At 39.8% G+C, this 14597-nt stretch overlaps 1 protein-coding gene across 2 annotated transcripts; it reads right to left on the bottom strand.

Moving 5' to 3' along the window:
- Positions 1 to 2047: 2047 nt before the first annotated feature.
- LOC108673607 (protein FAM114A2) lies at positions 2048 to 10188 on the bottom strand. 2 transcript variants are annotated; one of them, XM_018161457.2, is made up of 11 exons: positions 10169 to 10188; positions 8150 to 9099; positions 6993 to 7082; positions 6423 to 6567; positions 5638 to 5828; positions 5277 to 5411; positions 4774 to 5022; positions 4490 to 4606; positions 3519 to 3751; positions 3040 to 3157; positions 2048 to 2681 (listed from the first exon to the last, which is right to left on the bottom strand). In XM_018161457.2, the coding sequence occupies exons 2-11, from the start codon at positions 9086 to 9088 to the stop codon at positions 2586 to 2588; spliced, it is 2313 nt and encodes a 770-aa protein (XP_018016946.1). In that variant the 5' UTR covers positions 9089 to 9099; positions 10169 to 10188; the 3' UTR covers positions 2048 to 2585. The 2 variants fall into 2 exon arrangements, with proteins under 2 accessions (XP_018016946.1, XP_047736592.1); XM_047880636.1 differs by lacking the exon at positions 10169 to 10188 and adding an exon at positions 10058 to 10120.
- Between the last annotated feature and the right edge of the window lie 4409 nt (positions 10189 to 14597).

Genomic DNA, 14597 nt, shown 5'->3' with positions numbered 1-14597 from the left:
CTACTAAAGTGTCATGTTCATTTATAGACATGATGCTTCCGCCACGAACGAACGTCGTAAAGCCGTTTCGCTCACAATAGAATAGAAGTGTAGGCACTGAAGAAATAGGCCCATGGCCTGTTGCCAATTCTTGTACTTTTCGCGACTTGATTCCACAAGGGATCCGGCCTTTGGAACCCGATCTTTCCATAACTGACTATTGATTGAGATAGCTGCTGGACTTATTGCCTGGTCCGTAAGTTGCAAGGCATTTTTAGACTGAACATACGCTCCTGCATAGCTTCGTCTAGTCTGTTTTTGAAGGCGTTTATACTGGGAGCGCCAACGATGCTATCAGGGAGGCTGTTCCACATGTCGGTGACTCGAAGCGAGAATATTGCCAAAGCCTTTCGATCGTCCTCGATCTTAGCCTACCACTAAAGAAAACATCTTGTCCTGAAGCTAAGGTCCAAATCGCTTCCCATACCTCACGTACATAGTCATTCTAAATGATGAACCCAATTTCATAAATTCGTATTTATTTAGACAAATTCAACATGACTTATTTATATGCCAATGGAAAGCGAAAGATAATACAATTTTCTCAACTATTCCAAAATTTTAAATTTCTCAACTTTCAAAAATTTTCTCCACTTTCTCAAAACTTTGTAATCTTGATGTCTGAAACTTTTTGAATCAGTCACGTCCTGAGCGTTGGGTATGACGCTTATTCAGTGAAGATCTGGCCCTACACTTCTGGCCACCGAGATCACCTGATCTCACCCCATGTGACTATTTCTTATGGGGTTACGTCAAGGAAGCCGTTTACGTTCCGCCTCTACCAACCAGCAACTCTGTGCAACTCTATTTACGTCCCACCTCTACCAGCAACTCTGTTTACGTCCCACCTCTACCAGCAACTCTGTTTACGTCCCGCCTCTACCAGTAACTCTGTTTACGCCCCGCCTCTGCTAGCAACTCTGTTTACGCCCCGCCTCTGCTAGCAACTCTGTTTACGTCCCGCCTCTACCAGCAACTCTGTTTACGTCCCGCCTCTACCCGCAACTCTGTTTACGTCCCGCCTCTACCAGCAACTCTGTTTACGTCCCGCCTCTGCCAGCAACTCTGATTGATCTGAAGAACCGTATCACTGATACGGTGCACTCAGTTACAGAAGACATGCTTTTTCGCGCGTGGGACGAGTTTGGCTACCTGTTTGCCGTGCAGCACAAGGGGGGACATATTGGCTATTGCACATTTATGAACAAGGAAAAAATACTTTATGTCATTCTTGTTCCACTGGTGTATAAATACACATACAAAATAATATATATACGAAATATACCAATACGCAAGTCCTACTGAAGTAGCAGTGAAGTAAAATTCATTGCATGGGGCCATACTTTCAAAACTCGCTAAGTAAACGTAAGTACTTACGACCTATTTTCTTGTCTATGATTGGTGGATTTTGCTCGATAGACTGTCAATTATTGGCTGATGAACTTGAGATCTCTTAACTTTTTTTTTTTTTAAAGTAAAGGCCATGGTCTCCAGTACGGGAGTATTATACTAACGGAATTGAAATTTTGCTTCACGTCGGATTATATTTAGAAGAGCTTGGCTATTTTCATACCCAAAGCTATAATGTTTTACTCGTGTTCTACCTTTCAGGAAACTGAAGAAGAAAGACCAGATCTTCACTTCCACAAAAGAAAACGCGATGATATTGAACATTTCAATGCCAGTCTGACTTAGAAGAAACAGAAAAAACCGAGATATGAAATGCCACATTAATCACCGCGTGTATGATTAACGCCCTAAATCCTGCTACTTTTGATTATTTTGATTGTAGGAATGTTCCTATCACTCACTCAGATGCTGAGGTGTCACATCCCAGTAACATCGTTCAAGTTCGTGTTAAAAAAAAACAATCTCGTTCAATCTTTCATGGAAACCCACAGCGGTTATACGTACAAGTGAATATTGTGAAACTGAGTGTCTTCGATTTTTACTGGTATTGTCTTCTCGATAGTCTCGGAACAAAGTTTCAAGACATTCAAACAAAATGTTTATTATTGAAATATACTTCGGAATAACCACTTAAGAGTAATTAGAACAGCAAAGATAAAATTTGGAATAAACTCTCCTAATGCATTCGAAGATTCAAAAACTAATTGTGTGGCTCTCTCGTGGCTTTTCAAAACGATTTCGCCGTATTTCATGCAAGATACATGAAACTTTTAAAGACTGATAACGATCGTTTTCGAAATTATTTCGGCTGTGCGTTGTACTGCCACACGAGTAACTTCTGATCATATCTCAATAAAATAGAGGCATAATAGCTTCATTGCTTCGGTTTAACAATTGATAAAGGTTGCAACCAACGTATAAAATCTATATAGAGTAGAGATAACTATGTAACTAAATAACGTATAATACGTTACATAATTCGTACAAAATATCGAAGCCTGAACACAATATACTACTTCAAACTGAAGATAATTTACCTTCTAATCTTCAAACCTTACATTCAAATCTTAAGAGTAAAAGAATAGATCAGGAGCTGCGAATGTGACCAATCATTACGGCGAGTGGGCAAGTGGCGCTCAGAGGAGAGCAGCAGCGCGCTGGGTTACCACGAGCTGCAACGTCGTGCACAGATGAACTAAGGACTGCTGTAGGCAGCTGTTGCCTTCACAAACCTGCAATGGTAGCAACTTCATTGAGGGAAATATGATTAGTAACTTGAGTACGGCGTATTCGGGTATTCCACTAGTACAAGTATTATTTGAGCTAAGAAATGCCTAACTGAACATGTTATTCACATGAAATTCTGTACAAACTTCTGCGTCATTAGCGAGTAAATCTGCAATTTAAACCCATTCTATGTTTGTTTCGATTATTTACTTGTCACATTCACATATTTTATTGTGCTGGCTTCCTCTATTTCACGTATGGCGTTGGATAACAGAGGCTGAAATACAACACTTTCTAATTGAATAAAACGATTGCAAATGAACAGACTATTTCTCTAGTATTCGTTGCAGAAGAAAACGTTACCTGCATGTAGATGTTAGTTATGACAGGCGTGAGATGCTCCTGCTGGGGCGTTGAGGAGAGACCGGCGCACACAGCATCAGCGCAGCTCTCCAGCTGACTGCCACCCAGCACCACCAATCTTAAACAAGAAAATGTGAAAATTTGAAATGTTTAGCTAATGATGGACCAAAGACGAGTCCATTTTAACATATTTTATACCACTAAACTTCTTGAAGCAATTAAATGTTATTCTTTATTCTAAACTACTTAGTTACGAGTTTTTGTTTAAATATTTTTATGGAATTTACACAATCTTCCTGTACCACTAAGCGAAACCATGTAATTTATCTGTAAATTCTGTATCAATGAGAAACTGACTTTTTCCATACTTGGCTTAAAGAATTGTGTTGCGCTTTCTTCATTGCCTAGCATCACTATATTGTTGCTATAAGGAATCATATTATTGATCAAGTATCCAAAGAAATTATTGAATGTCTTACTCTCGGAAGTTGGCTGCTAGCTTAAGCGGATCCTGCTGCTGCTCGCCACTTATTAGGCTGAGCTCAGCAGCCTTGTGGGCGATGGCCACAAGCCGCTCAACCAGCGCCACGCAGCCACCGATGAGGTTTGTTTCAATGGTGCTGCCGCCCGCCTCAACCGACGCCACGGCCTCCAGCAGCGACACGCTGCCTTCACTGTACTGCGCGCTCATCGCTGACAAGTCCGACCAACACTGCACACAGATTACAATAATTTGAAAAGAACGGAAGCTCTTTGACAATTCAGTGTAGGGTTTTTACATACCGTTCAGTGTTTATGATATTGTTACGTAGGCTATGAACAACCTTATACCCCAGTACGTTTTTTCATTAAAAAAGCACATGCATTGGGGGAAGGAAGAAATGGATTCGATCGAACTTTTACTTCTGTTACCGCCTTGCTGGTGAATGAAGTTAAAAAATATAACTCGGTACTCACTGCAGTGAGTGACAGAGCGCATTTTCTCGTCGACGAAAACTTGAAGGTCACGGACGGACGGACAGACAGACAGGCGGACATGGCGAGCACAATAGTGCATTTTTTCCATAAATGAGAAAAAACGCTAAAACATTTGAAATTCATTTCTTTTATTTCAAACCATTTAAAAAATGAAATTACTATTCAGGAGCAATTATAGGTAACTTTTTAGATACAAAATAGACCGGTATTCAATGTTAGGTCAGAATGATTTTAATCTGGGTAGTCAAGAATACTTGTATCTCACAAATAACTATTTTTCATTTTGATTCCATGGTACAAGAAAGTTAACTAGTTATTTTATTTAATCAAACTGATATTTCAGCTTCTACGCCCTACGGTCTTATACTCAGAAGTACAATTTTTTCCAAATCAAAGGATTTCGTCAAATAATACCAACTTTTACAATTTCCTTCAAACATGTTGGGAAGTATACTTCATAAGAATAACTCACTTGGGCTATGTTGTCAGCGTTGAGAGGCAACTGCAGATCTCTGATGGTGGTCTCAACTCGCTCTGCAAAGATGATGCTGCTCCCTGTCAAGTTTTCTTCCTCGATTTCAGATAGAGCCTGTAACCCAGTGCGCCATAAATTCACCACTAAATTTTCCGCCAATTTTTAGGCCAGAGGTTTTTTGTTGAACGATTTTTTCTACAATTTAATCATCAGCCCAGAAGCATTACAATAATGCACAATTATATATAATGAGGGCATTTTATAAAAAGATAATATTTTACCATAATTTGAGAATTAGTTTGATGCACTTCATCCCTAGCAAGAGCGGGTAGGCTGGCCATGACTTCCTTGGCAGTGGCGGTGCACTGACGTGCGATGAGGGCGAGAGCTTCGAGGTGCGCTGGACCGGTGCAGTTGCTCCACAGACACGAGAACGACACTCGCGTGGAAGACCCAAGTCCGGGGCTGGTGGGGCTGTCCAGGCCTGGAGGAGGATTGGCCACGGCCTGCTCTCTTGCCTCTTTCAACACCTGAAGTATGTTAGAAGATTGCATATGTCAAAGGCACAAAGTTCTTCTGGAAAATAATGCGATATGATCATAATGGTGAAAGATCAACCACTAAAGACTAAGATCATGACTTACTAAAATACATGAATTAGAAAAACGGTTATTTTTAATTCAAACAATTTCACCTTACAATACAAAAATTCTTACATAACTGGAACATATAAATCATCTTACGACATTCATAATAAAAAATTATGCAGCGAAATAAAACTTACGGCGGAAAGATTAGGTTTCTTTACTCGCTGCAGAATGCGATCTTTCTTTGCTCTCAGGCCAGGGTCAGTCTCTTGTAGCACATCCATTGTACGTCGGCCAATAAGCTCGAGTGTGTCCAGACCTCCATACACAACCTGTCCGTAAAGTCGTCACATTAGTTTGCATGGTCGAACGACCGAATTGACAATAATTATAGTACAATAAAAACCCGCATTTAAATTAGAGCCTTTAAACGTTCCACGTTCCTCAAGGAACCTATCTTTATCATTACAAGACAAATTTGATTGCAATTCATTTAAAAAAATTCGAGGAGTGTACAATGAAACATACATGGAACATCAGAAACAACAGTTCACTCACTTTACTGCCGGCGCTTTCAAGAGCGCCCGAAACGCCGGAAACAAGGGAACTTAAACCACCAAATCCGAGCCCTCCTAACGAGCTTCTGCTGTTGCTCGTGATATCCTTTATAGCCACATCTTCGGAATTAGCTGATGGATCATTGTCTTGTGTCATTTTTGAGGGATCCATTTCTTTGTTAAACTCAACACCTGCACAATTAGAAATAAGATAAATACATTACAATCTTACCAGCCATATATTGTCGATTAACTCGTTCACTTGCCATCTGACCCACTCCTAAAATTATGGTACAAAAATGCTCAACTGATCACAGTCACTTAGTTAGATAACCAGTAAATCCAAGTTATGTAATCCATACATAATTTTGACGCATTTAATTGTTTTATACTCATTCGGACCGCGGGCACCGGAGTGCAAGTCATGAAGAGAACACAATCCTTGTGGAGGCTGATCACCCCAGAGAACACAGACCTTGTGGAGGCTGATCACCCCAGAGAACACAAACCTTGTGGAGGCTGATCACCCCAGAGAACACATACCTTGTGGAGGCTGATCACCCCAGAGAACACAGACCTTGTGAAGGCTGATCACCCCAGAGAACACAGACCTTGTGGAGGCTGATCACCCCAGAGAACACATCACATACCTTGTGTAGGCTGATCACCCCAGAGAACACATACCTTGAGGAGGCTGATAACCCCATAGAACACAGACCTTGCAGAGGCTGACCACCCCAGAGAACACAGACCTTGTAGAGGCTGATCACCCCAGAGAACACAGACCTTGTGGAGGCTGATCACCCCAGTCATCCCAGAGCTGGAGCATCTTCTCGCGCTCCAGCTGCTCTCTTGCCAGCTCCTCTGGGCTGGGCACTCCCATGCCCTCCTCTACAAGCTCCACAACTGAGCCCACTCCGCGGCCAACCTCCTGAAGGACATAACATATTTTCAGAAAATGGAATTAATTCTGGAACAACGATCTGGACTTCTTTGCAATTCAATGGATTATTTGACAGAAAATGCTTTATTGCAGTAATGTAAATGATAGCTTGCATGATACTAGTCAATTTTCCCGCCTACCTCCATCCTCACCTACCTCCTTGCTTCTGTCCTAACCTACCACATTGCCAGCATTTTAACCTATCTCCTTACCATATTTTAATCATACTTATCATAGCAATTGCACTTTCCAAATTCATAATTTTCCTCATAGGCATTTGATTTTCAGTGTTTGAAAATTATAAACAAATAACTATATCTTATAAATTAGTCATATAAATATAAAGACATCAGTTTTCATATTTACAAGCTAAAGTTTTTGCAAGTAAGGTTAAATAAGAAGATATTCATCACCTGAGTAAGGGTGGTGGCTGCTGAGAGCAGGGTAGAGCCCCAGCTTCCCCATCCTCCTCCCCAGCCAGCACTAGCCTCACCACTTGTGCTCTGTTGATACAAAATTAGTTGTGTATACAATAAACTATACTCAAAACTTATCATTCGATTTATCTGAAATGACAAAAGAATCACGATAGTCAATAGCTCGGTGACCTGATAACTGACAAACTGAGTTTATGGCTCAATGTAATGAAATGAAAGTTAATATTTCCAGATAATGTCAAAAAGTTTAATGGCACAGAAGACTGAAAGGTAGGTTAATGTGTCACTGCTATTGCTAGCGCTAGGTGATTTAACAGTTTGCTCTATGGTAAGTGTACATATCAAGTCTGCTTGGTGCTATGGTACACAAGTTGATGGTTCAGTTAATTTATAGACACTTAATGCGTTTGCTACACAACTAGAAAAGTTGATGGTTCAGTGCATTGCTGGTTGAGGTTCATGGTTTATTGTATTACTATGCATGAATGTTTCAGTGTATAGACAAAATAATCAATGATGCAGTGTTTTGGTATAAAAGTTTAGATTGAGTGTACTGCTACAAGAGTTGACGCTGAGCCACCGCAGCGCAGTGGCAACAGCATTGAGATTAGAGGAGCTAAATATAAGTTTGAGCATTGGAAAGCTCAGTCCATTTCTCGGCATTGCTGGGTAGGTACATAAGGGAAGGTGTTACCTAAGTGATCTTAAGGTATTGAGGTTAGGAGAGTTATTAGTTCACTACTGAAGTGCTAAAATAGTTAATGGTTGGGAATTCTGATTTAGTTGTTCAAGTGCATTAGTTAGTAGAGTTATTGGCTCAGTGTACAGCTAAACAGTTGTAGCTTCAGTACCTACACTGCCATGAGGTTTGATGCTTCAGTGTATTACTAAGACAGTAAAAAGTTAACTATATTAATTGAGAAGGTTAATAGTTTGTTCTTTTGCTTAATAAAAATATGTATACCTATTTCAGCATATTCAAAGCAGCAATTATAGTAACAACAAATTGCATTAGCCCTTAGTCATGCACCAATATATTTCAAGAAAACATGAAATTAGTCAAATAAAGAAGATAAAACTTGGAGACATACCTATATCAGCTGTATGAATGCTAGACCATCTGCTTTGCTTACTTCTTTAGGAGGTTCAGACTTTTGATCAATTGGTGACCCAGAGGCCTGTTCAGAATTCCCACTATCAACAAGCGCGTCACAGCTGATGCCTTCCAAAGGTTTGTTCAGCCTCTGGGCAAGTTTCTTGGCCCCCAGCTTTTCTCCCAACTTCTCTCTGGGTTTTTTAAGTCCAATTTTAGAAGTCTTTTTGGCCTTTGATAAATCAATCTCAGAGTAGACAGAATTGTGGTCAGTTTCTGTTTTATGGGCTTCCAAATTTTCCAATGTATTGTTATCAGCCACAAAATAGATAGAATTTTCTGTTAATTTTTTAGATTGAATCTCTTTTTTCTTACAAATATCAATTGATTGCAACAATTCAGATGTTTCTGACATCTCTTTACACCGAATATTTGTCACCGAAGAATAGTCATCAATTTTTCCTTGTTCAATTTCTGTAGATTCATTTGCAAGATCAAAGTCACTTAGTACATTTGATTCTATTTCACTAACAGATTCTATCAATTCAGAGTTCTTATCATCAATTGTCTCATTAGTTGATTCTTTCTTAATTGCAAGTCTGTTGTTGGTGGTCAATGAATTATATTCATCCAAAATAGATCCCCTTACACTTAGATTCTCCAGAGATTCAATAAATTTATCAGATTTATCTTGAGAGTCAGGACATTTTTCAGGACCAACTTGGGAATTAGGAGCAACATTAGAGACATTAACATCAATTTCTAGGAGAGAGTTAATATCCTTTGTGGTCACTGCAGATTGCTTCCTGGTAGAAGAGCTCTGATTTGGAGATGTTTCCCTAGGCAATGTGGTTGATGTTTTGCAAGATGAAATTGGGAGTGGCAATCCCTTGTCACAAGTTTGCACTTTTTCAGAGTACCCATCAGAATCAGAACCTTCATCAGCTGACTGAAAGTCTTCCTCACTATCAGAAGCCATTGTTATGTTTCCTGAAAAACATGTATATACATTAAAAACAATTTCCATATCAAATTAGACAATAATATAAATTATCATATCAATATCAAAACAATTAATAAGATTATAATATAGCAAAACATCAGGCAGTACAGGTATGTATTTGGTTAAACAACAAAAATGAAGTCATATCAAGTGTAAAAAAAATGGCCTAAGTAGGTATTCAAAAGAGGCAGGTTCTAAATATAATCTTGTGTGAATTTACTGTGAAATAAAGCATCAATGATCAATGATAAGGGGAAACAATCAAATAAAAGACAAGACCACAAAACTGCAGCATCAGCTGCAAACTTATCACACACGCACACCTCATGTCATGATGTCCTACATATAGATATAGGCTACCGGCGCGCTACCTATACAGTACTAGTGTGGAAAATATCTACCGTATATACTATATACTGCATCTAGAGATTTCCTGTCATTTACAATTACAAAACTGCCAGTAATTCCTGCTAGATAAATTACTTTCTAACAAATTGTTGATATAAGACAATTGGGCCTCTGTATTTCAGTAAAAAGTAGGAAAATCTTAATTCCACATATATATAAATATACTAAAGACAAAGTTCTAATCATTTGCAAAATTATTGCAGAGAAAGACAGGTGATGCCATGCCAGGAAAGGGATTTTTTAGAAATTATCAACTTTTTGTTAAAAATGTTACTATGGACATTTTATTAAAATTACAGTCAAAAGCTGTGTATTGTACATTTGGGCTTGTTGAAAGTTATTGGTTCTCAAGCCATTTTCTGCTACAAAAATGGCAAACAGTAAAGCTTGAAGCCTCATTCTTGGTAATGCATCAATTATTTGTCACTACGAGCATGAGTTAATGAAGGCCACTCTCTTGCATCAATTGGATCGTCGATGGTAATCATGATGGACATTGGTGGGGGTGACTGGATACAGGTGCAAAGATGAACTCACTTCAGGTTCAGGACCTAGCCTCCTAGGCAATAACACATAGCTCTCCGCCTCTCAGGCTCTCACCACAGACTGACACTGACAGACACACGGTATAGGTGTAAACGGACTAACGGTTCGGCGTTGAGTTGCAGAAACAGAAAGTAACAGCGACTGTCACATCATGTATGTCATTCACTACATCACTATCGATAGTCGATACGAAAACATTAATGAAAAAGTTTTCGTCAGATTCTGTCATTTTCTGTAGGCGTTTTGGATTTGGATTACGTCAATTACAAATAATTGATCTTATTTCCGCTATTGTTCGTAAAATGTGCATAAATGCAAACTTTGGTTTAAGCGTTGAATTCTAAGTAATTTTGCCGCTTACTTATTTACTTTCTATTGCTTAAAATAGATGTATACACTCTAAACTTTATTATAAAATTGTTTATTCATACGCTAGCATAATAGCTCAAATGATTGACATATTTTCGCAGATAAAAATCTAACCAAAAGAGGTCTCAGCCTCAGATTTGATAATGTTTTGTTCATTTTTTTGTCAGTTGTGCCCAATTTCACACATCACCTCATATTTCTCACTTAGCAGGCACGCTAGTCTAGAGAGCATAGTAGTCTATGAAGGTAAGTGTTTTTAAGATACATGTAAGTCCTGGCGCCAAGCCCAGCCTCAGCAAAAACTTTACTCAGCTACAGACTTCGCTGGAACACCGAAAGCCAGACCAGTGAAAAGCTGCTCAAATATAATAGTGCCGTACGTCTTCAGCTTGCTCGCTCATAAGCAGGAGGCTTAACATACGAGATCCGACCTCACCTACTCTACTCCTGCCTAACCTATTCACGCTGCTCCGCCTCCGATACACCAACCATCTGGCAGCCGACTGTTGGCTTTCCCTGCCCACTTGCCCCTCTTCCTTAACTTCCTGCAGCGTGCAGCCAATGATGTTAGGTGAAAGCCCCGTCCACACGCTCAAACTTATCGTCAGTCTTGCATGTCATGCCAGGTTTGACTACAAGACAGAGCGTGTGGACGCTCAAAGTTTGACGTCTTGCATGACGGGTGGGCGGAGTTTGAGGTTTGACAAACCTGGAAAAGACGGACGGGCGACACCTTTGGGTTCATGCAAGATTGACGATAAGTGTGAGCGTGTGGACGGGCAACCGACTAATTGGTCAAACTTTTACTCTATCTCAGTCTATATTGATGATGAGAGCTGTGACATTATTCCTCGCTAGCTCTAGTTTTTCATATCCCAGGATATCCGACACTTGTTTCACGATTTCTTGATTTCTTTTGGTGAGTTTATCGAGTAACATCGTAGTTTCCCATGTTTATGGTAAATTAAATAAAAAAGCTACAGTCACAAGAACAAGAGAGCACAAAGAAGTTGATCATACAGCCAACAAAGACTTTGTAACGAGGAAAATAAACTCTTTATCGAAAAGAATATGCCACAGTGAAGTTGTCAATGCTGTCTGGTGCTGGTAGGAATGCTGCCTATCAACCCTCATTGTGGTATTTTTTAAACCATTTTCGGGACCACCGCGTACGTTTGCATCGCTTTAACCTAATTTTGGTGGCACAATCTGCGATCACTGCAGCGAGCAGCACTTCCTTCGGCCGGCAGCCATTGTCGCGAACGCACAAAAAACTGAAGGAAAGTTTGAGCGTGTGGACGCTCTTCAGTCTTCCGTCAAAATCGGTCAAACCTGGCATGACATGCAAGACTGACGATAAGTTTGAGCTTGTGGACGGGGCTTAAGTCCGCTCAGGTTTGTTTCCGCAGAGAAATGTTGCGACGTGTGTAAAGGTATACGCACACAGTGAAAGCAGGTTGCCAGCGTGCTGGTTACCTGCTCAGGCTGGCGCCTGAAGCCATAGAATACAGAAGCCTATTCGTACAGGTTTTCGCTGTGAACACTTACATTATTATCCTATGTTCATTCTTGTGGCAGGTTGGAGCAGGTTGTCCGCGCGGGCAAACCTGCTTTCACTGTGTGCGTACCCTTAATAGACTGTAGGTTAAGATAGAATAGGTTTGGCCGGAAGAGGTTCGGCTAGATGAAGTATGACCACGCGGCGATATGCCTTTAAGATCTAAATCTAGAAGTCTAGATCTTTAAGATCTAGGCTTCATAGGCTGTTATTCCGTCTTGAATTTTTGCCCACGAAAAAGAATATGACTGAAGTGTGAAGTTGGGTGAAGGTAGCCTCCAGCATGCGCTGTTGCACCCCCACGCTTATTTTTTTTAGAACCCCGCAAGCCCACCCTATATACGCAGCTACAATAGTCTTGTGTATTTGCAACCTCAGAACGGCCACACTTTTTTACCTCACATCTCCAACTTGTTGCAGCCAATGACTGGCGCTACCTTCCCGCCTCACTACCTCGATACAGCTAATAATGAGGTCTCTTTAGGTCCGGTTAAGGTGCTTGTCCACCGGCAAAGTTTTAGCCGGTAAATACTTTTTATCTCTACGTTTACCGGAGCGCGCTTATACACGAGGATATAATAGCTCAACAGTATTTCCAAGCGTTCATGCATTATGTTAGAAACTTAGAAGCCGTCGAGTGAAATTTGCGCTTTGGGAATGAATATGGAACGCGAGTTTAGAGAGGCTGTTAATAAAACAAAGTATAGAATCGTTGAAGTTCTAGCTGAGGAAAAGGAAAAAATTGTTGATCAACGCAGAGTGTGGGTGAAACACTGAGTAGGGCGGAGAGTCGAAAATAAAAAATCTCTAGAAATATTATCGGCTTCGGTCGGCTACTCCTGGATATCATCGGCTTCTCTCCACTAAAAAAGAATTGCTGAATCCCGAGTTGAAATCGGATGAAAATGTAGTCATTTTCAGTAAGGAGCGCATGCTATAACTTGAACGATATTGGCGCGAGGGTTTTCCATTTCAACGTGCTGGCGGCCATGCATGATAGTCCTGGGTTCTGACTGAGTACAGACTAAAACAATTATTTCATCCATCGCAATTTTACATTGCAGATAAACGCAGCGGGATAATGCGTTCATTTTCGAATGAAAGTTGAAGTAATCATATTTTTTATTACAATTGCTAAGTTTCAGATATTACATGCGGCTCCAGCCTGTGAGGTTGCCGTTTAATGTTCGTGCATTCCGTGAATTTTGGATTGAATCGGACTGAGTGAATAGACACGTGAGGCAGAGAGCTCTACAGTCTACACCCTGATTCATGCCTCAACGAATATCTGCCCGGTTCTTCGCTGCGGCGTCTAAAATCTGAAATGCAGATCTCAATAAAACCATTAGCATGATTTAGTGGCAATATTAAGCCAGCAAGCAAGTAAATCGCAGATTTTTACCCGTTCATTTCCAGATTACGAAGCAAAAACTGATTTATTATTACCGTTTGTCAAGTGTTGTATAATCATATTTTTTATTGTAATGAAGAGAACTCAACCACAGTTTTAGTCATTTCGGAGTTGGTGCTATTTAATGTTATTATTTTTGAATACATTTACCATGTCCTGATAATGTGTTCGTTGACAAATGTCATTTGTCAATATCATTGTTAGTGCCGCTATAACAGATGGGGCAAGAAAATTCTCTTACTCCCTAACTGCAAAATGAAAATGTTTTACTGTTTCACACCTACTGTCTGTTTCGGAAGGAATCTAATACACTAGATCTACGGTTTGTAAACTTTTGGGCTGAGTACCACTTTGAAAACTTTATTGTCGGAGAGCCCCACTAACATAAGTGTAACTGCAAATTACTGTGTATGACAAGATTATTAATAGACTAACCATGAATGTGTTACTACGAGTATATCGCAAGTTCGCATTTCATTTGAATACATGAAGTAAACCAATTGATAATTGACAACAAGACCTCATCGATCATATTTATTTCAGCAAAAGTTTGCGAACAAACACAAAAAGTTAACAATGAAAACATTAGACAAATAGTATAAAAGGTCACGTAATTTGCTCCGAAAGGTCGCATCAGCCCTTTTTGTTTAAGATTCCATTTATGAGTTCGAAGGTCGTGGTATCGAGCTTTGTAAAACAGAACGCTCCGACTAGTCAACAATTATGAATGTCAATTTTACAGTCATAGGAAAAAATTGTCTAAAAATATGTATTTATTTCACAAACAAAATGTTTATTTCACAAAGGTATTTCACAAAGGACATGTTTATTTTACAAGCAAAACTCTCCCAAAGTACCCGTCAACAATCATGAATGTTAATTTTACAGTCATAAGAAAGAAATGTCGAAAAATGTGCAAACATTCGTTAAATTGTATAAGTACATCGAATGCTTCGCTCACGATCACTGCTCACCATTTCCGTCTGGGGAGAGCGAAATGCGATAGTGACATCCGGACAAGTCGGATTTTTCGTCTAAAAATAGCTCAAGCTGGAGATAATGAGTACCTTTGCTCTATATTTGGGAAATGCCGAGACCTATAGCGGGTTTCTCCTTTTAGTGAAGAATTTGTGTAGAGCTAAGACGCAGTGTTAGTCGGTATATCCCGCTCATTAACTTATAACTTGAAAATG

Source organism: Hyalella azteca, unplaced genomic scaffold, assembly GCF_000764305.2.
Source record: "Hyalella azteca isolate HAZT.00-mixed unplaced genomic scaffold, Hazt_2.0.2 contig5782, whole genome shotgun sequence".
NCBI lineage: Eukaryota > Metazoa > Arthropoda > Malacostraca > Amphipoda > Hyalellidae > Hyalella > Hyalella azteca.
This window is presented reverse-complemented; position numbering and strand designations above follow the sequence as displayed.